Source organism: Phascolarctos cinereus, unplaced genomic scaffold (assembly GCF_003287225.1).
Source record: "Phascolarctos cinereus isolate Bilbo 61053 unplaced genomic scaffold, phaCin_HiC Scaffold_4;HRSCAF=312, whole genome shotgun sequence".
Classification (NCBI taxonomy): domain Eukaryota; kingdom Metazoa; phylum Chordata; class Mammalia; order Diprotodontia; family Phascolarctidae; genus Phascolarctos; species Phascolarctos cinereus.
This window is the reverse complement of record NW_027555847.1, coordinates 2,713,447-2,738,530: the sequence shown is the minus strand read 5'-3', so window position 1 is coordinate 2,738,530 and position 25,084 is coordinate 2,713,447. Positions and strand designations below refer to the sequence as shown.

The 25,084-nt window shown below is 50.8% G+C and overlaps 1 protein-coding gene across 1 annotated transcript; it reads left to right on the top strand.

Moving 5' to 3' along the window:
* The first annotated feature begins 7,785 nt into the window (after positions 1 to 7,785).
* Positions 7,786 to 24,823, top strand: DCLK3 (doublecortin like kinase 3). The gene is given in 5 exon segments (XM_020964346.2): positions 7,786 to 8,774; positions 8,776 to 9,654; positions 17,153 to 17,285; positions 20,749 to 20,916; positions 23,045 to 24,823. Coding segments are annotated over 5 exon segments (2,304 nt in total). The 5' UTR covers positions 7,786 to 7,871; the 3' UTR covers positions 23,266 to 24,823.
* The last annotated feature ends 261 nt before the right edge of the window (positions 24,824 to 25,084 follow it).

Here is a 25,084-nt window from a genome sequence, read left to right as displayed (position 1 = left end):
AACAGATCCTGGTGAAAGAAGGCTTGGTTTGGCCATGCCTGGGAGGAGCTAGACCATTGTTGAGGCACTCCCTGGGACTGTGCTGCCTCAACTTCCCCCCAGCCACTTTCCTCTCCTGCCCCTTTCCTTGCCTCCTTCCTTTCAATCTCTAGCTCTGGGAACTGTAATCATTCACCATTGGAAACTGTGTTAATTGACTCTCTCCTCCTCATGACACCCTTCCTTGGCCACCACTTCCCTATGTGGGCTGTCTCCACCATTACCATGTAAGCCCTGTGAGAGTAGGGACCATCTCACTTTTTTGTTTGTGTTCCTGGTGCTCAGCCCAGGGCTTGGCTCACAGTCAGGGCTTAATAAACACTTCTCGTTCACACGTGCATGCACGCATTCACTCACTCATTAATTCCTAGAACCAAGATGAGAGGATCTCCTTGGGCCAAAGCTGTGAGAATGCTAGGGCAGGGCTGAATGAATAATGGCAGACAATAACACCCCAGATTTGCCCAGTGAGCTCCATGAGATCCAGAGACAGTTACATCTTCCTACGTCTCTTTTTTGGATGTGAAAGGAATGCTTTCAGTGCTGCACATAACTTACTATGGTTGAATGTCAAAGCTATGCTTACATGATTAGTACTCACACAGCCATGGGAGGTTCAGTGTAAGGTAGGAGAATGGGTAAGGTAGGATTTGTGTCAGAGATGGGAGGTTTGAGGCTCTGCTTCAGCACTCCCTAAGTGGGACTCTTGCCCAGCCTTTCTCTGTTTACTTCTCTGTAAAATGAGAATAATCCTTTGTTGCTCTGGTCATTTGCTTGACTGTCTCTCCTTCCCCAATTATTCTGGCTAGTGCCTATATATGTCATGTGACCTATAAATGACATTTCTCCAATGTATAAACACATAGACATTTGCACATATATATGTGTATAAGACAGGAACTGGAGCTGTGACTTCACTGGTTTAGGAAACTCATGTGGGAGGAAACTCTCTCTGCCAATGGAAGCCAATGGAAGCGGATGCTTTCTCTACAATTGAGAGCCTTAGAGCCAAGTGCCAGAGCACTGAGGGGCTGAGGCACTTGCCCAGGCTACAATGTATCAGAGGCAGGATTTGAACCCAGGTCCTCTTGGGTCCAAGGCCAGCTCCCCATCCATCATGCCGTGCTGCCTTGAGGGCCCCCATGTGGTGAGAGCTGTCCTGTGCTGATAGCATGGGGATGTCATTGTGCCGCTCCAAGAGGGCAGACTGGGCAGCTCCTGCCTGTTCTCCCCACACCTTTCTCTAAGGGAGGCTTTCATTCCTTCCATGAAGGGAAGCAGGAGGGCAGGGGCCAGAGGCCACCACTCTTCTCTCCTCAGAGGATGGGGGCACTGGCCCAGAAATCTATCTGCCCCCTAAAATATTACTGGTGTGTGGGCTGTGGTTTTCAGGTTCAAGCTAATTTGTGATTGATGTTTCATTATTGAGGGGAAATAGGAGGACCTCAAGCTTTATATCCACAGCTTGACTCCTTTCCCTCTGAATGCCAATTCCAATCCAATCCAATAATCATTTATTAAGCACCTACCATGTGCCAGGCATTGTGCTAAGCCCTGGGGATACAATTATTGACAGGAAGACAATCCCTGCAGTCAGGGAGTTTATAATCTAAAGGGGGAGATGAAAAGGAGGCAGGAAAACCCAAAAGAGGGAATGTATTCTGTAATGAATGCGCACATAGCAGACAGCAAAGAAACCCATTTATCACCGTCAAACACAAAGCAGAAAAGGATTGCACCAGACAATACAGAGCAAAGGAGCTACTGACTCAGCTCAACTGAGAGAGGGTCCTGGATCTCCCCCAAGGGGAAGGTCCTGGAAGTCTCCCGAGTAGCAAGCTGGGGACAGGCCCAGCTCCTCTCCTCTTGGCTTCTTCCCAGAGATGTTCCTTCAGGGCCCTGAGAGGGGGTTAGTCTCGACAATTGTCCTTCTTGAAGGTGGAAGCCAGAAGCTACCCAGAGTGACTGCAGACCCTGAAATGGTTTGAGCTTGAGAACTCAGGGAAGACCCTGGAGCTGGAAAAAAAGGCCCTAAGAAAATAGAAAAGCTCTGTTCTCTTCCGTGCCCCTCATCCAGGGCAGGGCATTCATCTCCCCAGTGAGGAGAGCGTCCCACACCAATGGGCTTGGGACTGCAGTTACACATGGACACATAGGTGTGTTCCTTTAAAAAGAGATCTCGTTTTGGGATGGTAGCCTGTATTTGTGACTGACTGACTGAACAAACCAGGCATTTATCAAGCCCTTACGATGACCAAAACACTGGGCTAAGTGCTGGGGATGTAACGAGAAAGTAGAATTGTCCCTGATTTAGAAGTGCTCCCAATCTAATGGGAGGTTTCAGCTGCAAGTCAAACAGACAAGTTTGCTGGTGCCCAAGGAAGGGCCAGCAGCAAAGCTATTTCCACTGCTAGAATTCTACCCATTTCTGTTGTTGAATCATCTGATGGTGCAGGAACTTCCTTTGTGGGTCTTCTGTGGGCTGTGGCTTTATGTCCCCAGGAGCAGCTTCCTGGGACAATGGTCGAGGGCGCTGGGCTCCGGAGTCCTGGGCTATCTGCATTAGGGTTTGAGGGGAGCTGAAGGGGTTGGGCTCATCTGGCACTGTTGTCTCCCGTCTTCTCCTCAGGGTTCCCTGCTGCTTCAGCCCAGCAACCAGGTGCTTTGCTGGCTTCACACCCCACAGTGTGCAATAGCAGTTGCCCCACTGGAGGATTTGGGCATGTGGTCTCTTTTGTGCTCCTCTCCTGCATGTCCCTTTGAACAGAAAAGGTCCAGATATGCTAGGGCTGATGCATTTGTTGAGTCTCACACCCAGCAGGGTTTTTGCCTCTTCCCCGAAGTTGGCTGTGAGGTGTCTAAGCCTGACTTTTCCTCTGAGGTGCTTACCTGGTGCTGAGGATTTGAGCACCCAAGACTGAGAGGTGAAAGGAGATCTCAGAGATGGGCTGGCCCATTTTACAGAAGAGGAAACAGAAGCCCTGAGAGATGAGCAAAGCCAGCCAGAGGCAGAGCCAGATGGGAACAAAGGTTACCTGACGCCCAGTGCAGCTCTTTGGCTAGGCCTGTCCCAGGAAGGCTCTGGGAGCTTTCTGCTGCATCGCTCCCACCCAGAAAATGGTGGGACTTCGTGATGTCATCCAGTGACTGACCACCCCTCCCCCTCGCAAGCTTGTGATTAGCAAATGTCAACCAAGAGAAAAAGGTTTATGGGCCAGAGATGAGCAATGGAGCGTTGTCAGAGTTCAGGGGAAATACTGGTTTCCACCGAGGAGCAGCCATTTTCCAGAGACAGCTCACCGAGGGCTCCCTTCCTCCCATAGCTACTCAGTCTGGCTCCCACAGGGGATGCAGACTGTCCTCTGCCGCTGACCCCAGCTCCCAGCCAGTGTCCCCATGACTATCTCTGAAGCGGCCAACAGGCAGAAGAGTAAAGACTTCTCCCACATTTGGCCTTTCTCAGCCTGGCTTCAGGGTTCTGGTGTCGTGCCAGTTCTGAGCCAAAGCCCAGATGCTGGGTAAGGGTGGGGAGGGTGAAGCCTTCCCTTCCAAACCTCTCCTGTGCCACTCTAGTTTCCTCAGAACTTGGGCCTTACACATACATTTGCCCAGCAAGTGTGTCCTCCTGGTTTTCCTCTGGTTCTCTGTCCTTGACAACCAGATGGGTCATAGGGCACCATTCACAGTCTGGTGTCCTTTTTGCCCCAGAGCCTGGCCAGAGGTCTCCCTGCTCCTGGCAAGTCCTCCCAGGGGTCTCAGGGATAATTTGGAGAGCCCCAGAGTTTACTCCCAAATGTTCCTTCAAGCTAATGAATGCTTGGGGGAGCTGACTGGGAGGGGTTATTCAGATGGCCCTATGACAGCTAGCATGGGCAGGGGAAGATGAGTGTACCATCTTGAAGCTCCATCTGGGAAGAGAAAAATCCATTGATGGTTCCTGATGTGCGTATGGCAACAGAGTGCTCCCAGAAATGAGCCTTCTACATCAGGGAGTGAGTGGGGTGTAATGGACAGGTTGTCCGACAGGAGTCAGGAGTGGCCTCACTTTGAATGAGTCGCTGATCTTTACTGCTAGTGTGGCTGTGGGTAAGTCATTCAACTGCTCTAAGCCTCAGTTTGCTCATTGATGAAATACGGATAATGACAACGCCAACCTCAGTTTCCTCATCTGTTAAATAGGGGTAATAAGAGCACCCATATCACAGGGTTGTGTGAGGATTGAACAAGATCGTATTTGTAAAGGACTTTTCACACCTTAAAACTCTACAGAAATGTATCCTAGTCTTCTTTTCCAGGCTTCTACTTTATTAAATCCCAAGCTCTTGACATGTCTGTGGAGTTCTGTGAGCACAATGAGTCATGTTGGAGTAACTCTTAGGTTAAACTTTGGTGAAATTTTTTAAAATTCAATTTTTTTTCCAGTGAATTAAAACCTATTTTCTTGCCCTCTGACCTGCTCTGCCCCAAGGAGAAAAAACAGAGAAACAAACCCCTCCTGACAAATAAGTGTAGTTGAGTAAAATGGATTTCCACATTGACCACGTCCCAAACATGCAAACGTGTACGCCTCACTGCACTCACTCCTGAATCCGTCATTCCTTGGAAACTCTGAAAAATTCTTTGTCTAAGTTACTTGTTACTACTTCCTTGTGAATGGAAACGTGTCCTCTCTCTCTCTAGTAACTGAACAGCTGAGCCTTGTCACTCGCTGCTCCCTGGGCTGGGCCCGGAACTCCTCGTGACTGCCTGGTGTGAACCTGAAGCCTTGGCAGCAGGGATGGGTGACGCGGGGCTGCTGTCACTTGTGCTTCTGATCTTCAGGCAGGCATGCAGACCCTGAGCCACTCTGCCAGCCGGGAGAGGAGTGGGCAGAGAGGGAGCTGAAATGGCCGGGAATTGGGGTTCTGGGGTCACTGCCTCTCTGGGAGTCACTTGTCTTCTGCTCTGGTTACTGTGTCATTGCCTGAGTAGGTGTCAGTGTCCACATGATACGTCTTCTCAACAGCTCCCACCTAACCTGGAATAGATGGGGCTGTTGCAGGAGTGGTCTGGGAGCTCTGGGGCCCAGCCATGGCTCTGCCATGTTCTGGATGGATGACCTTGAACAAGTGCCTTCCTTTCTTTTTCAGGGCCTCTGTGTCGGACCAGATGAATTTTAATAGTTCTCATAGCCAACCATTCCCCCAACCGTGCTGGCTGGGTGTGTCTTGTCACCCATCAAGCATGGTTGGTGTTGGGGCCACAGCCACAAGTTGGGCTGTTTGTTTTGACACTATGGCCACTTCCCCTTTCCCTGCCCCTCCCCCAACATCAGACCAAATCACACCACAACTAGGCTGAAGCATAGCCCTCCCACATGTCCTCAGCCCCTGCAGCCGGGTACCTGCCTTCCATCTGCAGTCCTCATTCTCCCGAGAGGAGAAGCGATTTCTTTGTCAGGTCCCAAGGACCCAGAGGGTCTAGGGGAATTCAGCAGAGTTGCATGGAGTTGCTGCTGCTTCCATCCCTGGTGGCACTGCGTCTGCTGTCCTTTCGGTGCTGTCTTTTCCACTCTGCACTCGTTTGGAGACACCTGTGAGGTGAGGGTATGTGGTACCAGGCTACGAACAGGACATCCAGGGACAAACACACTGGCCCTCACTCCTTGTTCTGCTGTGGTTCATCTCTTTGAAATGTTTCTGTCCCCAAGTTCAAAGGTGGTCTAGGCCATATGAGCGCTGCACCATTCTCAAAGATTGCCAGCCTTCAGGAAATGCCCTTTAATCGGCCCAGGGCCCACAATGAGGCAGCATTGGGAAAACGGCTTCCCTAACTTGGTTTCCCTCCTTTTGATTTCAACTGCACAACCTCTAAGCTTAGGTCAATCAATTAATAATCATTTAGTAAGTACCTACTGTGAGCCGTGCCCTGTGCTAAGTGCTGGGGATACAAAAAAGAGGTGAAAGATACTCTGTGCCCTCAAAGGGCTTACCATCTAGTGGGGAGATAACATGCAAACAAATAGAGAAGAATCAAGCTCTATCCAGGATGAACAGGAAATAATCAACAGAGGAAAGGCCCTAGAGGAGGCTTCCTGTAGACGGTGAGGTGTTAGGCAAATTGAGGCAAAAATAGTTATTGATGGCCTGATATTTATTATTAGTATGTAGTGATAAAGAAGCCCAGAACAACATTTAAATGAGGCCTAGGCGGGATAGGGATCATAGCCAGAGTCACCTCTGTGCTCTGAGGAAATGGGAGGAGCTGAGCTAGTGACGGGAAGGCCTTAAACAATCGTCTACCCCTTCTCAGGTAGATAGCACAATAGGTAAAACTGCTGGACTTGCAGTCAGGAAGACTCGACTTCATATGCTGCCCCATACACTTACTAGCTATGGGACCCTGGACCAGTCAGCCTTTGTGACTCAGTTTCATGAACTGTAAAATGGGTATCATAATAATAACGCCCACCTCCAGGTTTGTCGTGAAGATCAAATGCTGTAATATTTGGAAAGCTCTTTGCAAACCTTGAAGCACCATTTAAATGTTATTATTGCAATCGTCATCTCCATCATTACTATGACCATTACTGCTGCCACTCCTCCCACCACCGTCCTTACCCGCCATGAGCTTGTTGGTGCCTGTGCTTTTCCACCTGGGTTTCTCCTCCCTACCTCCTTTGTCTGCTTTCCCCAAACTTGAGTCAGTCTCTCTCTTCAAAACCGCTTTAACTACAAGATACACTGAGTCCTTTTCAGAACCTGCCCACCATCCAGCTCCCTTCAAAATGTTGGCTACCTGGCCAGCCGAGGACTCTTTTTTATCTGGGAAGATTTCCCAAAGTCTCTGGGATCCTCTGCCTCAGCAGCTCCTCATGTTTCCCTGAATTCCTCATATTTGTTGATTATGATGGTTCAATCTGTTATGTTCATCTCAGCCATTCCCCAACCAATGGGGCATCTCTTTTGTTTCTAGTTTTTCTATAGTATTTTTTCCTCCTTCCAAATACCTATATTGATATAACTAAAAAACCCACTGGAAATCATTTTAGAATGTTTAAGATGCACACCATGCCCACCAGATAGTATTTCTAAAGGGCTCTGCAAACCCCAAAGTGCGATATCAGTGCTAGCAATGATGATGGTGAAGATGATGATGATGATGACAGCCATGGTGGTGATGCTGGTGGTACAGCTCCATTCCAGTGAGGAGTCCATGAAGCTGAGGTCAGGGGTCTCTTTGGAACTCTCTATGGGGAGTCAAGAGTGGGGGTCTTTCAGTGTTTCTGTCTCACAGGGTGCTGACTGTGGGGTTGGGTAATACTCAGCTCCTACTCCGGGGAGTGTTGCCATTGGTGGGTAGGGTCTTCAGGCATGTTGGCCAGGCTCCCTTAGTAAGTGATGTTCTTATAGGTGTAGGTCTTATGAAGACGAAGCCTGTCTAGATTCCCTATGTGAGGACCAGAAGAACCTCCATCTGGGAAAGGCCAAGGAGGCTGAGTTGGCTCTGGACTCTTCTCCTTGGTGGTACAAGTTGGGGGTTTTAGGAACCTGGGAATTTGATTTTAATGCCAACCCTTCTTCCCCCTCACAGCTGCCCCTAAAGTCTTAGACTTCCAAAGTGTTAGGTGCCACAGAGAGCACAGGAACAGAAGAGGTTTCCCCTTGCCACTGAAAACAAGAATATTTTTTGGAATAAGCCTTGGATAATAACCTATTTTCCTCTTCTTTGTTTCAGGACACCAAGGGGGCTTTGTCCATTCTTTAAAGTACTTGAGCTCAAGAACGACAGAGAGACGGCTGCAGGGCTCATGTGTGCCCATTGGTCGAGGGGCCCACTGTGGGAAACCAGCCATGGGGGTCCAGAAGTCTGTGTGCCCTGTGTTCAGCCCCCAGAGTGGCTTCCATGCCATCCATGCGGAGAACAATTCCATGAAGCCTCGGGTGGTGACTGTGGTGAAGCCGGGGGGACATCCCCTCAGGAAGATCACCCTGATGCTGAACAGGAGATCAGTGCAGACCTTGGAGCAGCTGGTGGCAGACATCTCAGAAGCCTTGGGCTTCCCTCGCTGGAAGAATGACCGGGTGAGAAAACTGTACAGCCTGAAAGGCAAGGAAGTCAAGAGTGTGTCAGACTTCTTCCGGGAAGGAGACGCCTTCATTGCTACGGGAAGAGAGCCGTTGACGCTGAAGAGCATTCAGGCGGCCATGGAGGAGCTGTCTACTGGCAAGCCCCGCACCCTCACACTAGTTCAGCACGGCTGGGCGCCATCGCCACGGCCGAAAGGCAGGCTTTACAGCAAGGCCTTGAAAGCCGAGCAGCACCTAGGTGAAGCAGAGGTCGCCAAGAGCCGGAACCAGGCCTCCCTCCCCAAGGTGGGCACCAAGCCTGAGGGGAAAGCTCAGATCCAGCCGGGCCCTGAGGAGAGGCTGCGGACCCAGAAGAAGTGGGTCCCTGAGAAACATGGAAAGCCAGACAAGAAGGCTGGACAGGAGGAGATCCATTCCAATGGAGAGAAGCACCGGGACAGCCAGGTGGAGAAGAGCTCTGGGGAGATCACCAGGTGTGAGAAGTGTAAACAAGAGAGGGCCCTCCGTAGCACGCAGCAGCGGCCAAGGCTGGCAGAGCTCTCTCTGGGCAGCAGTGAGCTGGACCTGGGGAAGGACCCCAGGTATAATCCAGAAAGGATGGTGAGAATGAAGAGTTGCAGGGGACCACTGCGGAGGGCTTCTCCAGCTGGGGAGGAAGTCTGGTGGAAGGGGGGAGAGCTGGAGGAATAGCCCCAGGGCACCCAGCCTGGAGCTGGAAAGACCCAACAAAGTCATGGAGAAGAAAGAGAGAAGGGGCTTGGAAGTCCACGAGCATTCTGAGCCAGCTCCAGCACCAGCAGCAGCAGCAGCAGCAGCCAGAGTCAAGAGGGAAGCCATGGAAGCTCAGCCCAACGCCGAGGGTGGGGTCAGAGAGCCAAAGAGAGACCCCAGGAGCATCTCCAGAGCCAGACGGAATGGCTGGCTGCTGCGTGAATGCCAGGCCACTGCGGAGAGGCCCCCAAGAAGCCCTGATGTGGAGAAGGAAGAGAGAGACGAGAAGGGCTGCCTCCCGGGAGGCAGGTGGATGCCTCGTGGGGAGGGGGCCCTGAGCCGGGCAGACAAGGAGGTGAAGATGGCCGCTGAGGAGCCCAAGCCGGGCCGAGTGGCGGGCAAGAAGCCGAGGCTGGCCGACACCAACAGGTCTGACGTGGAAGCTCATTACCAGGTTGGCAAGGTCATCGGGGATGGGAACTTCGCGGTGGTCAAGGAGTGCAGGCACCTGCACAGCCAGCGGGACTATGCCATGAAGATCATCGACAAGTCCAAGCTGAAGGGCAAGGAGGACATCGTGGACAGCGAGATCTTCATCATCCGCAGCCTCTCTCATCCCAACATTGTGGAGCTGCACGAGGTCTACGAGACCGCCACTGAAATCTACCTGATCCTGGAATATGTGCGGGGGGGGGACCTCTTTGACGCCATCGTTGAGAACGTGAAGTTCAGTGAGCACGAGGCCGCATGCATGATCACAGACCTGTGCGAGGCGCTGGTGCACATGCACGACCAGAAGATCGTCCACCGAGACCTCAAGCCGGAAAATCTCTTGGTGAGTCTAGAGCTGGGGGAGGGGTAGGCCTACTGGGCAGGAGGCTATAGGGCACATGGCCTCTGGGGTGAGGCTTCTGGAGGGGAAAATGTTTTGTTTATGTTTTTAATTTTCCTTGGATGGGGGGAGGTCACTACCACGGCTAAATTATCTCCCCCCTCCCCCCATAGAGCCCTTCCTTGTAACAATAGGGGATGGTGTTTCCAATGGTGCTTTACCCTCATTACCTCGTTTGGTCATTCCAAAATGCCTGCCAGGCAGGCCCCATCATACAGATGAGGAAGCTTAGGCTCCAGAGGGGAAATGACTTATCCATGATAACTCGGTTTGTTAGTGGTAGAGGCAGCATCTGAACCTGAGTTCCTGATTCTTTTTTTTAACCAATGGTTTATCTATTTTATTGATTTTTTTTCATTAAGCTAGCTCCTAGTTTTATTTATTTGTTCAATGGTTTTTTTTCCAGTCCCCCTGCTTTCCAGTGAATGACCAAAAGCACTCTTCTCTGCCCTGGAACCATGACCAGCATCCCAACTCCCTACAGCCTAAAGGGCCAGGGCTCCTTTTAACCCTGGGGCTGAGACCAAGAACTGTGGAGGGCAGTGTAATGGGGTGCTGCCAGCAAAGGATCTCTTGTAATATCTCTTTCTGACCAGTTGTACAACCCCTTTGTGGATTGTAGACTGCAAACTCTAGAAGCCCCACCACCAAGGCAGTCACCCCCAAGGCCCACTGATGGCTTGCCAGGGCATAGCCTGTGCTGCAGAGCCCCCTCAAACCAATGCATCCTGGGTTGTCATCTATTTCTGGGTCCTTAGGTCACCTATAGGGAAGTATGTCAATCATCCTCTACGTTGGACCCTTACCTACTTACCATGAATTTCTTTCCCTTTGTCACATAGTTCACAGCAGCTTGTTAATTTATTTTGATTTATCAACAATCACTTCCATAAATTTCTGAGTTTTAAATTATCTCCCTCTCCCTCCCCCCCCCAAGAAGGCATGCAATCTGATATGGGCTATACATATACATTCCTATTAAACATATTTTCACATTAGTCATGTTGTAAGGAAGAATTAGAACCAATAGGAGGAACCACCAGAAAGAGAAAACAAAACAAAAGAAAAAAAAAGAGCAAATAGTATGCTTCAATCTGCTTTCAAACTCCATAGTTCTTTCTCTAGATGTGGATAACATTTTTCATCATGAGATTTTGGAGATGTCTTAGATCCTTGCTGAGAAGGGCTAAGTCTATCAATGTTAGTCATCGAACAAAGTGGCTGTTACTGTGTACAACGTTCTCCTGGTTCTGCTCACTTCATTGAGGTCCCGATTCTAAGTCCGTCTATTGCCCCCTTCTGCTTCTCTCTGGAGCCAAGAAGAGGAATTAAACAAAGCAAACAGAGCATCAACCATGTGTTCTTATTTCTATCCACTCCAGCCCCCTCATCCGGTCACCTTTTGGGCAAGTATTTGACTGGAAATTCCAGGAGCCTGACCCTTTTCTCTTGCCAGGTCTCTCCTGTAGACCATTTTCTCAGACCATGATTTCATAATACCGGAAGCCTCTCCCTCCCCTGTCCGCAGCTCACGAAAGGGAGGAGGTGAGCTAGTTTGGTGGAAAGATGGTTGACGGTTGTTGTCGAGCATGCTCCGAGAGGACCAAAACGACATCACTGTCGGGGCCGGGGTACGGTGTGTCCAAATGGGGCTGATCAGATCAGTACAAGCTCAGCAGGCTCTACCACAGGTTGGGGACATAGTCCATATGAACATTTGGAGTGGAGATGTCTCTAAATATGCACATCCCACTTTTCTTTTGAGTTGCTTCACTTCTGCTTCGCTCATAGAGCACAATGCCTTCTCTGATGTGGGCACACCATACTGAGCAGTCCTGTGCTGGTGTCTTCCATGTCACACAATCAATTCCAAAGTTCTTCAGAGAGATCTTAAGAGTGTCCTGGCATTACTTTTTCTGACTACCATGTGAGCACCTGCCTTGTGTGAGTCCTCTGTAAAATAGTCTTTTTGGCAAATGTAACTTTGGCATTTGAATAACATGGTCAGCCCTTCAGAGTTGTGCTCTCTGCGGTAGAGTTTGAATGCTTGGCAGTTCAGCTGGAAAAAGGACCTCAGTGTCTGCTACCTTCTCCTGCCAGGTGATCAGAATCTTCCTAAGACAATCAAATGCAAGTGATTCAATTTCCTGTCATGGCATTGGTAGAATGTCCAGGTTTCATAGGCATCCAACAATGAGGTCAGCCCAACAGCTCTGTAGACCTTCAGTTTGGTAGGCAGCCTAGTATCTCTTCTCTCCCACACTTTCCTCTGGAGCCTCCCAAACACTGAGCTAGCTCTGATGATGTATGCATCAACCTCATTATCAATATGTACATCCCTGGAAAGTATACTGCCAAGGTAAGCGAGTTTATCCACAGCATTCAGAATTTTTCCATTTGCTGTAATTGATGGTTCCATGTATGGATAGCACGATGCTGGCTGGTGAAAAATCTCTTTTGTTGATATTAAGTGTTAGGCCAAAATTAGCACAAGCAGCAGAGAATCGATCCATACTTTGTTACATGTCAGCCTTAGAGGCCGCATTGCGTGAACAATCATCCATGAACAAAAAGCCATGCACCAATTCTGCCTCCACTTTGGTCTTGGCTTGCAGCCTTTTCAAGTTAAATAATTTACCATCACTGCTGATGAAAAACCATGCTAAAAAGCATGAGAGCAAGCATGCAGCTGTGCTTCAGACCATAGCTGGTGGCTGGGAAAGTGTGAAAGCTTCATCCATCATCCAGAACCTGGGCAAGCCTGCTGTCATGGGACTGACCAGAACCTCCGGGGACAAGTCAGATTCGCATTCCTTTGATCTTTACAGTCAGAGACCATGCCTTGGACATAGTAGAGCTGGGCTTTTGGCTTCCATGGTATGACCACCCAGAGCCCCACCAACTCTTTGCCTCCTCTGGGCATGTGGAGGTGGGTGAGTAGTTGAGATGATTTGAAAATTCTTTCCTCTGACTCTAAAGATCTGACTTATCCCCAGTTGGTCTGGGGCAGGTGCTGGGCTGGGCAGCTGTCTGTCTTCTCCTGGCCCTGGCCTGGAATTAGGTGACTTGTCCAGGTTCACCCATCTAGTATGCGTCACAGGCAGGACTTGAACCCGGCTCCTCCTGGCTCTGAGACCAACCCTTTGTCCCTGATAGCACTGCTCAGAGTCATAGAATTCACCCACCAGCAAACCCTGACAGTTAGCAGCAGGGTGTCAGCTGGCCTCTGGCACTGGGTTAGCCTCATCCTCTTGGCTGTTGGCCACCTTCCTATCTCTTGGCCTTTCTGTGCTAAAGGGATGAAGCTGCCTCTTCTCCCATCCTAGCTGCCCCTCCTTCCATGAGGCTTGCTCAGGTTTAGAGCATGATGGAACAGTATTCATTCAAGGGTCTGTTTATAGCTGACTGACGAGCAGGAGAGATTCCATCTGTGAGCCTGCAGTGTTCTGGGCAGGTAGGCCTAGGATGCCAGTCCAGAGGAGTGGGTTGACCTTTTGGGCACAAGCCAAGCATTCCTTCCCTGAGGTCCCCAAGCAGCTCTTGGGATTCAGCCTCTTCTCCTGGACAGTGGAGGCTCCAGCTTGTGCTAATGGCTGTGCCCAGCCTTGGAGACCATTAGGACTGCCCATTCATAGTAGCAGGAGACTTGGAGGGGCATCCACTGGGACTGCTTGGGCAGTTTAAGACCTATGGGCACCAGATGGAATGAGCTGCTTCTGGATGAACAAATTGACTTCCTCTAAGGTTGTGCTTTCTTTGCATGTGTCTCTGATGGTTCACGCTCATGAATAATGAATAAGAGTACTTGTAGACTGCACCTGTGCTGACCTTCTGGGCAAACAAACTGAAAGGGTTGAGCTAGTGTCTGGAATCTTCCGTGGGGTCAGCTCTATGACGAATGGAGCTGAGGGAGGTGGATTGGAGAGCGTGGGCTCTGGGTAGACTGCAATGGCAGGAGCTGGGGACAGGCAGCGGCACTTCGCGCTGCTCCCAGCACACAGTAGGTGCTTCAGTGAGCGCTTGATGGCTGGCTGGCTGCAGCATCAGGCTCTCCTCTTCACTAGGCCATTCCCATCTCCCCCCTCACGTTCGTGGGTTTAGGTGTGGAAGGCGCTGACATCCTTGAGTTTTTGAGAAAGGGGCAGAGCTGGTGGTCCTGAGACTTTCTACCTTCACAGAAGTATGTGTTTTCATCAGCCACTGATCACAACATTTGTGAGCTGGAAGGCACACCACACGTAAAAGGAGTTCTCACTCTAACATCTCCAACAAGTGGTCAGCTGGTCTCTGCTCGAAGACCTGAGGGTTGAGGAGGGACTCACCACTTCGGGACAGCTCTGTGGCTAGGGAGGTTTTCCTGATCTCAAGCCTCAATCTGCCTCTTGGCAGTTTCCCCTAGCTCTGCCCTCTGGGGTCAAATGGAACAGGCCAATCCCTTGGCATGACAGTCCTTCACAGCCCAAAGACAGATCTTGGGTCCTCCCTGAGCCTTCTCTTCTCCAGCCTAAGTGCCTCCCCCTCCCAATTCCTTTAGCTGGTCATCGTTGAACCTGGGCATTCTTCAGCTAGTCAATATCTTTAAATCACATTGCCCAGACTCAACCCTAGTGCTCAGATGAGATCTGACAGGGCAGTGCGCAGTGGGACCACTGCCTTTCTATTCCTGGGAGCTCTGCCCTTCTTCATTAATGCAGCCTCAGAGGACATTAGCTTCTTTGGTGCCCACATCCCACTGCTGACTTGTATGGAGTTAGTGGGCCATTCAGACCCCCAGATCTTTGCCAGAACTGCTGCTATGTAGCATGAAGCTGATTTTTTGAATATTTGGTTTGATTTTATTCAGGGGTCAGGTGCTCTCTTACTGTCTCCTTGCTTATCTTAGCCCAGATTGTTCTGCCCTTTCTCAGATTTGTTCTCCTTGGCACAGAGGAAGCAAAAAGTATCTGCGTATCTCTACGTTCTCTCTGGTTTCATTTGTCATGGTCCTATCTACCCCAAGCACAGGGTCCCTTTTTCTTATAACCTAACTCTTGGTCTCTTCTCCCTGTCTGTTTCTCTGTCCCTGTTTCTCTCTGTGTCTGTCTGTCTGTCTGTCACACACACACACACACACACACACACACACACACACACACACACACTCTTCCTCCTTGCGCTCTCTGCCCCCCTCCCCGGTCAACCTCAGTTCCTCCTGACCTGAATGCTGAAGGGTTCCCATCATTATTCTGGTAGAAGTGTGTCCTGCTCTGATGGCTACAAGGCTCAGTTACTTGGCCTTGTCTGCCTGATCCCATGGCCCATCATCTATCCATGACACCATAATGCTTCCCAAGATACACATAGTCAACACTTAAAACATGGCTATTGAATGGGGGGGAGGTATTTAAAAACCAGCTGAACTCCGGGATCTGGGCTGGCCTTGGAAAAGCCAAATGTTTCCATGGAGTTATTTGAGAGATTTCCCAGTCCCTAAAGGTTCTCCCCCAGACACTTTGACAATGGGGTAGCTGAGGAAGCCACCATTTTGGTCACTGGTTTCTTGTTAGCAAACAGTGGTATTAGTCATTAACCCTATCATGAATTTGTATCTCAGATGCAGCTGAAAATAAGACCCCACAAGATACAGGACATAGGGTGGGGCCACTTTCTATTCTCACTAACAGAGAGGGGAAGTCTGGGTGAGGGCACTGGTAGATTGGCCAGCTGAAAACAGCTGTAGGAGGGAGGGCCCTAGAGGCTGGAGCGGATGGGTCTGGACTGAATGGGCTGTGGGGAAGATGGAAATGAACATCGTGGACAAGCCTCCCAGTCTGGACTGAGGCGGACTGAGGCGGACTGAAGCAGACTGAGCTGAGCAGGTCACATCTTCTGGGCTGGTTGATATGGGAATACAGGCACATGCTGCCATCTTGTGACCAGAAGTCAGGGTTGCAAGGTCTAGGTGGCCCGTGCCTACTGTGTGCCTGGGGTTCTTCTAGGGGCTGAGGAGATGAAAACAATTCACAGTTCCCACGCTTGTATTTTATTAGAATAATTTCTATCTAATTAGGAGGGCGTGTCATCTTAGAATAATTCCATTACATCCAAATTGAATCCCATTCAACAATCCTCTATTAGGTGGAAAGGCACTCACTCTACTGGGCATGCAGAGAGAAAAGTGCCTACAGGTCCTGGGGAAATGTGGCCCAGGTTCACAGATCCAGGCTCTTCTTAATGTCAAGAAGTTACCCAGACCCCTCCCTTCCTCTGATGGTCATCCACTTAGCCAGTGTTGATTGAGAAAATGCAAGATGACTGTAGAGGATTTTTTTTTTTGGCAATTGGAGTTAAGTGACTTGCCCAGGGTCACACAGCTAGTAGGTGTTAAGTATCTGAGGCTGGATTTGAACTCAGGTCCTCCTGACTTCAGGGCTGGTGCTCTATCCAGTGTACCACCTAGCTGCCCCTAACCTTAGAGGATTTTAGACTCCACAAGTGAATGGGTATGTCATCAGCCCCAGCAGCCTCTCTGGGTGCTGAAAATCAAGATGCAAGCAACTGTTCTGGGGGCACAGATTGACCTAAAGACTCTTTGGCCCTCAGACTGGGAACCACTGGTTTAGGGCAGTGTTTCCACATGTGTGCATGTGCATGTGTTTCCATGCGTGTGCATGTGCATGTGTGTGTGTGTGTGTGTGTGTGTGTGTGTGTGTGTGTGTGTGTGTGTGTGTGCGCGCGAGCGCATGTGTGTGTGTGGGGGGCAGGGATGGCCAAAGTTGCCTCCCATATTTGAGGTGCTGTTGAGTAGAAGCTTCTTTTCCTTGGTTACAGTGATAGAACTAGCAGTGGTGACAGAAAGCTAGGGGAGGCAGCACAAGGAAGGTCTTAATGATTAGAGCGATCCCAGAAGGGAAGGGGCTGCCTCAATGAGTAGTGAGCTCCCAATCACTGGAGGCCTTCAATGAAGCAGAGGCCAGCTAACCATTGGTCAGCAATGTTCTAGAAGGCATTCTCCCTGTAGGAGAGAAGGGATGACTCAGATGGCTTGAGGTCTCCTTCACCCTAGAAGTCTAAAGTCCTGAGAGGGTCAGAGAGTCCCTCGGGAATTAGACCCCCACATGGGGTGCAGGGTCAGGGAAGGCTTTGGCAAAGAGGTGGGATGTAGGGATGACCAGGATTTAGACCAGCAGACGCTGATGGGTGGAGCATTCCAGGTGAAGAAAAGGGCACGAATAGCAAATGTTCTGGCTTGTCTGGAGCAAAGGAGGGTATGATGGAAAGGCATCAAAGACCTTAGTGTGCATCCTAGATGGCATCCCCGTTTGTTCCCTGGGTGAATCTTGGACAAATCTCTTTTCTTCTTTCTGGGCCATCTTGTCCAGGGTTGGGAGGGCTGGTGTTTTGCACATAGCAGGTATAGAATTGAGTGGAGAGCTGAATCTGGGACTTTGCTTTGCCACAGGTCCAGCGAAATGCAGACAAATCCACCACCTTGAAGCTGGCTGACTTTGGCCTCGCCAAGCATGTGGTCAAGCCCATATTTACCGTGTGTGGGACGCCCACCTATGTGGCCCCAGAAATTCTCTCGGAGAAAGGTAACTAGCAGGCCGCTGTGGGAAGGCCTTCCGGCAGTGTGCCCACCTCCTGAGCGTAGTTTTAGGCTTCCTGCCCTTCCCCTCTACAATGGGTCCTGGCTGCCTCCTGCTGCTTGTCTACTTTGCTGCTTCAAGGTTGTCTGAGCTTCAGATGAAGTCAGACTGTTGGGGAGGAGGCCTGCCATGCGGTGACTGGGCTGGGGGAGGGAGCTCTTGGACTTGCAGCAGGCTTGAGGACACGTAGAAGCTGGGATGAGCAGGATGGGGGAGAATGTTAGGGGAGCCAGGGTGCAGAGGCCATGTCTGAAGATGAAGGGAGCTGAGCCATTTCTCTGGCTAACTACCCCAGCTCAGCTCTAAAAGGGAAAAGGAGACATTTCCTCCAGAAAGGAGGTTAGATCAGGGATCAGGAGGAGCTGATCTGCTTCCCTTTCCCAAGTATGATGAGTAGGCTTTGTGGAGGCTGAGGAGGCAGGGAAGGCTGGCCCAGAGACCAGAATGAGCACAGCTGTGTCCAGGGACGCTGCAGACCAGGCTGAATCTGGCAGAGTGTGTTTTGGGTAGTAGGAAATGAGGCTGCTTAATTTATGCAGTGCCTTGAAGGCCTGGTGGGAGGAATTTGAACTTGTTGTGGTGGGCTGGAGGGGACCAGGGTAGGGCCTTGAGTGGGAAGATTGGCTTTGAGGGCCAGGCAGGAGGGATTAGGAAATTTGTAACCAGAATCCAGGCCAGAAGAGGAGGGATGGCTCCCACCACTGGGGACAGCAAGGCAGACTGAGCTGGGAGCGAGGCTTTAACAAATGCTTGTGGGTTGGATGGAAGCAGTGACAGACAGATCGAGGAAGCTGAAAGAAAGCCAGGGTCAGTGATTGCTCTCCAATTGGGAAAGTGGACCAGCAAGGGCACCAGGGACCTCGAGAGGACTCGGGATCTCACTCTTCAAGGCGTTTCTGAGTCCTGATCCTGAGATGGTAAGAATGGCGACAACAGGGGACATGTTGATGATACTGTAAGATTCTCCCAGCTTCCTCCCAAACAGTCTACGCCCACTACTGTGTTCTGTCTGCAGATGTGCTGAGCTTGTCATTTAGACATCTGACTGAGTCACCGATAATGGGTTAAATAGCCTAGAGCCTGAGGGCACCGCTCTAGAGCCCACCCTCAAGTCCATATGGATTCATTCTTTGGGTCCAGTCTGCCAAAGCTCAGGTCTGACCACTCTCCGCCTGGCTCTATCCACTCACTGCCTCTCTGATTCATCCCTCTTCACACCTACTACTGTCCAGCCACCTGGGAATGCTTCCTGTCCTAGGTCCCATGTTGGTCCCTTGGCTGGGTCCCCCATGCTCCTTCCTCATTTCCTCCTCTCAGAATCAGAGGATTCCAGGATCCCAGGCATGGAGCTGAAAGGAGTTCAGAAGCCATCTCATCGAATCCCCCTCATTTTACACATGAGGGGACTTCCTCCAGAGAAGGGGAGTGACTTGTCTAAGGTCACCCAGGAGGTGAAGGGCAGAGCCAGGATTCAAACCCAGGACCCTGGACTCCAACACCCACTCATCAGCCATATCATGCCACCTTCCTAGCAGCAGACCAGGAATCCCTCATTTCCTTCAAGGCTTTGGGCGACTCCCACACCCTGCTGTTGATAACAACTGTGTTGTTGTTAGGAATCTCAAAAGACTAGATTATATAGAAGTGATCCGTGAGAGATACTTATTATATCTGTTATATCTCACTGATCAAAGGGGGGAATGGAGAAGGTTGAGACTGAATCAGTATCATTTGCTCACTGATCCTATTTATAAGTAATTGATTTTGTCCTCTAACTGTCTGACTCTTTGTGTCAGAACTTAGTACAGAATTCATCTGGCCCAGAAGGAGTTAATTCCAGAAATCCAGCTCTCCTGCTAATCACTGGTCTATTCTTGTCTTCAGGAGTTTCGCTCATCTTGGGGAAAGAAAGGGAGTTGGGCCTGAGATCTTTACCCCACTAGACCATCCTTCCAGGATGTCTGGTTTGCTGTCCAAAAGTCTGGGCCACTATCTCTCAGTTGAACACAAACAATGAGCCCTTCTTAGCCTCATGGGAGAAGAAAGGGGGGCCATGGAGAGCCCCCCATTACCAAACTTCCAACCAATCTCATAGTTCCTTGTGTCTCAATTTTGTAACTAGGCATGTCTTCAATCACATGATGTCACCTACACTTTGTTCTGTGCTCCCCAAACCTATAAAAGGGGAACTGTCCTTTTGCTCAGGGTCTTTGGCCTTAATGGAGTCAAGCCATGAACCCATTTATTGATAGGTAGCATGCCCCTGCTAATAAATATTATCTTTTGCAAAGAACTGCCTCAGTTTACCATTTTGTTAAAATTCTATTGCCACAATATCTGTTGCATATATTCTGCATATTTCTGTATATGTCTGAGTTGTTTCCTCTCGCTAGAGAGTAAGCCCCTTGAAGGCAGGACTATACTGCTTCCCTTTTGTCTTTATTTATATCGCTACTGTCTTGCACAACAACTCCTGGCACATTTTATTGTTATTAGCCATTTTTCAGTTGCATCCCATTCTTTATGACCCTATTTGGGGCTTTCTTGGCAGAGATACTGGAGTGGTTTGCCATTTCCTTCTCCAGCTCATTTTACCGATGGGGTAACTGAGGAAGACAGGATTAAGTGACTTGCCTAGGGTCACACAGCTAGTAAGTGTCTGAGGCTGGATTTGAGCTCAGGTCTTCCTAACTCCAGGTCTGGCACTTTATCCACTGTGCCGCCTGGCTACCCTCCAGCCAGATGGTAGGCGTATAATAAATACTGTTGGTTGCTTCATTCACTCTTGAATTTGCTGAGCTTTACTCTCATCCAGCCCCTTGTTCCTTGTGAACGAATCCAGGGATGAGAAACTTTGTCTGATCCAGCTAGACTGACAGTGTCTGACACCTTTGTCTCAAGGGGGAGGAAGTGCCCCGTCTGACCTAACTCATCTGGCCTGACTTGTCTTTGATGAAGCCCCGCTGGCTTTAGGAGGTCAGAGGAGGCTATGGAACTGGCTGAGGAGGTAGAGGAGAGGCCAGAGAGGGAAATGGTGGCATCCTCATGACCTGGGGATGAGAACGTTTCTAGGTACAAACAAGCCTCACTGTTGGTGCAATCCTGCCGAGGACAGGGAGGATGGAGGCTGAAGAAAACACCTTGAACTTGTCCTCCCCAGGGGGGACCTTGGAGAAGAAGCTTCAGGAGTGCAGGAGGCTGAGGGATGAATGGAGAGGCTGGCAGCTGGCCAGAGCAGGTGCTGGAGGAATGGGGTGGCAGAGTGAAGATGAGTGGAGGGCAGGAGGAGGAGAGCCGAGCCGGCCTTCCCCCTCCTCGTGCTGTGGCTTCTCAGCCCAGACCCAGGCGTTGAGGGCCGGGGCCGGGACTTGGCAGAGCCATCTCAGCCTCGCGGGCCTTTCTTCCCCAGGGTACGGGCTGGAGGTGGACATGTGGGCAGCCGGCGTGATTCTGTACATCCTGCTGTGTGGCTTCCCTCCCTTCCGCAGCCGAGAGAGAGACCAGGAGGAGCTGTTCGCTATCATTCAGCAGGGCCACTTTGACTTCCTCAGCCCGTACTGGGACAACATCTCAGAGGGTAAGTGAGGGACTCAGCCGTCCCGGGGCTAGGAGAGGGAGTGAGGGAGGGAGCCAGGGGTCCCCTCTCCAAGGTCCTCTGGCCCCCAGAGCTGAGCACCCATGAGCTCCCACTGCTGGCCCCAAGCCATCGGAGCAGCGCTTCAGCTCCCAAAGAAGGAGTCTATACTGGGGAGCACAACCAATTCCCCTAATGCTCTATCTTCATGCTGATTCTTGTGGAACCTTCTTCAGGAAGCTTCCAGAAAGTGTGTCCCCCTCTGGTCTCTGATAACAGAAGCTATGCTTATTAACATCAAGCAAAGTGCAGCTTGGGAGACCTCTGCTTGTCCTAGCTGCCACCTAGGAGAGGAGGGACGTCCCGAGGATGGGGGGAGGGGTCTCCAGAGCCCAGAACATTTCTGGGCTTCCTCAGTGACCTAGAATCACTCTAAGGAACAAGGCCTAGCCATCTACATGGAAACTGCTAAATGGATGAAGCCGACCTCTCATCCAGCCTGACGCAATTGGAGAGCTGGTCTGCTGAGTTGGTCTACCATCCATTCACCTGGGGCAGGCCCTGCAGAGAGGCAATGAGCTGGACCCAGATCTGACCATGGGAAGGATGTGCTGCTTCTCAGCCCCAAACCTAGCTCTTTAACCCCCATTTTCAGTGGTGATGCTGTTGTCCCTGATGATCTAGTGACTTTGAGGGCCATGGAGAGATGGTGGGGGCCTTCAGGTTGGCCATAGCCTATTTCTGGTGCTAACACCTTCTCAGGAAGTGAGGGGTATCACTGAAGAAACGAGTGATTGGAAGAAGAGTGAGGCTAACAGATGGGCAGGCCAATGCAGCCTGGGTAGGACAAGTCTCCTGTGGTGGACCTATGGGAAAACATGGATGAAGCTGCCCGGGGGAGTCTTACTAGGGGGAGGCTGTAGTACAAGGGGATGTGCCCACCAAGGAGGGCACAGACAAAGCAAAGCAGCCTCAATGTCCTAGGCCCCATATCGTGCAGGGGGAAGAGTGCACCTTGCTCCCACTTGGGGCACTTGGGGCACTTTGGCCGGCCACCGGATGTCCCTGGGCCTTGCTCTCTTTACCTTTAGAATGAGAGGGTTGGAGCAGTGGCCTTCAAAGTCCCAACAGCTCGACGTCTCTGGGCCTACAATTCCCAGATGTCTGGTGATCAAAGACTTAGAAGGCTCTTTCTTTCAAATGGGGGCAGAGTTGGGGGCACAGGAAGCTCTGGAAGACACAGGGGGCAGGGCCAGATGGGCTATTTGGGGGAGTAGAAAACTGGATCCTCTAATCTATGGCCCCCCTTCCTGACTGTAGTTTGATCTGAAACTGACTAACTGAGATGTCTGCTTCTTCAGCCTGTGGAAGAAAGTAAAGAAGAGGCAGAGAAATGATGCAGTGTGTGTGTGTGTGTGTGTGTGTGTGTGTGTGTAAGTGTGCATATGTGCACAAACATGTGTAAATGTGTGCTTGTCTATACAAGTAAGACTGTGTATACAAGTGTGTGAAGTGTGTATGTGTATGCCTGTGTGTGCCTGTGTGTATGCATGTTCTTGTGTAAGTGTGCATATGTGCACAAACACATGTAAATGTGTGCTTGTGTGTACAAGTATGTAACACTGTGTATACAAGTGTGTGAAGTATGTATGTGTATGCCTGTGTATGTATGCATGCATGTTCTTGTGTGTGTGTGTGTGTGTGTGTGTGTGTGTGTGTGTGAGAGAGAGAGAGAGAGAGAGAGAGAGAGAGAGAGAGAGAGAGAGAGATTTTCATTGTGTGACCAGGTGGACACTCACCTCAGAGCAGTTGGGGACCTCTTGGGTGCACATGTGGAATTAAGGTGAGGTCTGGGAGCTGTGAGGGGGAATTGTGGCGCCTTGTGCATCAAGGGAAGGAAATATCAAGGTGACTAAACAGGGGACATACTGGGGGTGGAGTCAGGGAAACCTAGGTCTGTATTTTGCCTCAGATACTTGCTAGCTGTGTGATCTTGGACAAGTCACTGAACGTAACACTCCTGGGAATAGAGGAGGCAACCAGTAGTGCAGCTGCCTCCACAGGAGAGTCCTCTCATATGCCAGGAGTCCATTTTGCCTTGTCTTTTCTTTTCTCTATGATTCTTCAACAGCTGCCAAGGATCTGGTGCGCCAGCTGCTGCTGGTGGACCCCAAGAAGCGCTACACGGCCCACCAAGTTCTTGAGCATCCATGGATCAAGGCTGCTAGGAAGGCGAGCCCTGTTAGCCTGCAGACAGACGTGACAGCAGCCAGTGAGCTCCCCTCTAGGAGTCAGGGCAAGAATGCCTTGCAAGGAGATACACAGGGGAGAGGGCCTGCCCTGTGTCTGTGAGCAGCCTCGAGGGCCTGCCCTTAGGGAAGCAGCAGACAAACCCACAAAGGCAGAGATGGATGAGGGGGATTGTTGGGTATTCGTGTATGGAGAAAGATAGACAAAAAATGGTCAAAAAAAGGGAGAGAGGGAGGGAAAAAAGAGGGGAGAAGGGACAGAGAGATTGAGAGATAGTGACAGAGAAGAGAGGGAGGTGAGAGACACTCACAGAGAGAGAGAGAGAGAGAAGACAGAGAGAGAGAGAGACAGAGAGAGAGAGAGACAGAGAAAGAGAAGAGAGAGGGAGTGTGTGTGTGACAGAGAGAGAGGAGAGAGAGAAAGAGAGAGAGAGAGAGAGGGAGAGAGGGAGGGAGAGAGGGGGAGGGAGGGAGAGAGAGACAGAGAGAGAGCGAGAGATAGAGAGAGACAAGAGAGAGGGAGTAGGGGACAGAGAGAGAGGAGAGGGAGTGTGTGTGTGTGTGACAGAGAGAGAGGAGAGAGAGAGAGAGAGAGAGAGAGAGAGAGAGAGAGAGAGAGAGAGAGAGAGAGAGAGAGAGATTCATCTTCAGCAACGGTGCAGACATCGGGCTCTCCCTCCTCACATGCCTCTCTTCCACACTCCCCCAGCAGATGGTAAGCCCCTTGAGGGCAGCCTCTCTGGCCTATCATCGTGTCCCAGCGCCTTGTACTAACAGGCACCTCACAAATGTTTGTTGAATTAAATTGTTTTGTATATCTGAGGTATTTAAAACCCGTGACTTTTAAAATGTATAAATAACCTTGCTGATGACTTTGTTACTGTAATTGTTACAGAGTAACAGGATGTGTTTGGTTCCCTTTTGCAATGAACTTCACCCGTGTAACGAGTGGAAGGCAGCGCTGATTAGGGAAAGGCCTAAATCACGCCCCGAGGGCGGCTCAGGGCCGGGACCTTCTGGGGAATAAAGAGTTTCACGAGAGCCGCGCGTGGCTTCTGCTTAGCGGTCTGCTCCCCGCCCCTGCCCCTCCCCTTTCCAGCTCCGTCCTCCGCCCTTCCCGGAGATATAGAATCACTCCGCAGCGCAATACTGCGCGGTGGAGGTGCGATGATCCAGTGGACAATGTTTGGGCCCCGACCGAGCTTAAGGACGCGTCTTCACGCTGCTTGGCTCGAGTCCTGCCCAGGAAAGCTACGATTCGGTGTCTCCCCCCCCTCCCCCCAGCCGCAAATCGCAGTCACTCCTTTGTTCTTGGCGCGCCTTTATACTGGGTTGTCTAGATGCTCCCCAATGCCCCGGAAGAATCCATCAGCTGTCAATCACTTACTGAACGACCTCTCTGGGCCGGGCACAAAGACAACAATGCCCCCGCCCTTTGCAGGGGCTCACGCTCTAACGGGGAGGCGGCATGCTGCGCTGCGGTCGCACCGGCATCCTGCCACCTCCCCGCCCTGGGCATTTTCACTGGCATGCTCTCCCTCCCGCCTCCAGCTAAATGCCCACAGGCTTCCCCGATCTTAGGCTCCCTCCCTCGGTTTGTTTCCCAACTCATCCTGTCTCTCTGAGTGTTTGAACACAGTTGTTTGCATGTTGTCCCCCCCCCCCCCCCCGGAGTGTGAGAGCCCCTTGCCTTTGACTGCCCGGTGCTCGTCACATAGTAGGTGCTTAACCAAGGCTTGTTGAGTGATTTATTGATGGACAAAAAGTAGCTCAGAGGGAACTTCAGAGAGCACTGAGCTGGCGGCTGGGAGGGCCAGGCAAGGTCTCATGGAGAAGGTGGCCATGAGTTGAGGCTTGAAGGGAGCAGGGGGGTAGAAGCAAGGAGGGAGAGTTTTGCAGGTCTGAGGGATGACCAGTCCTGA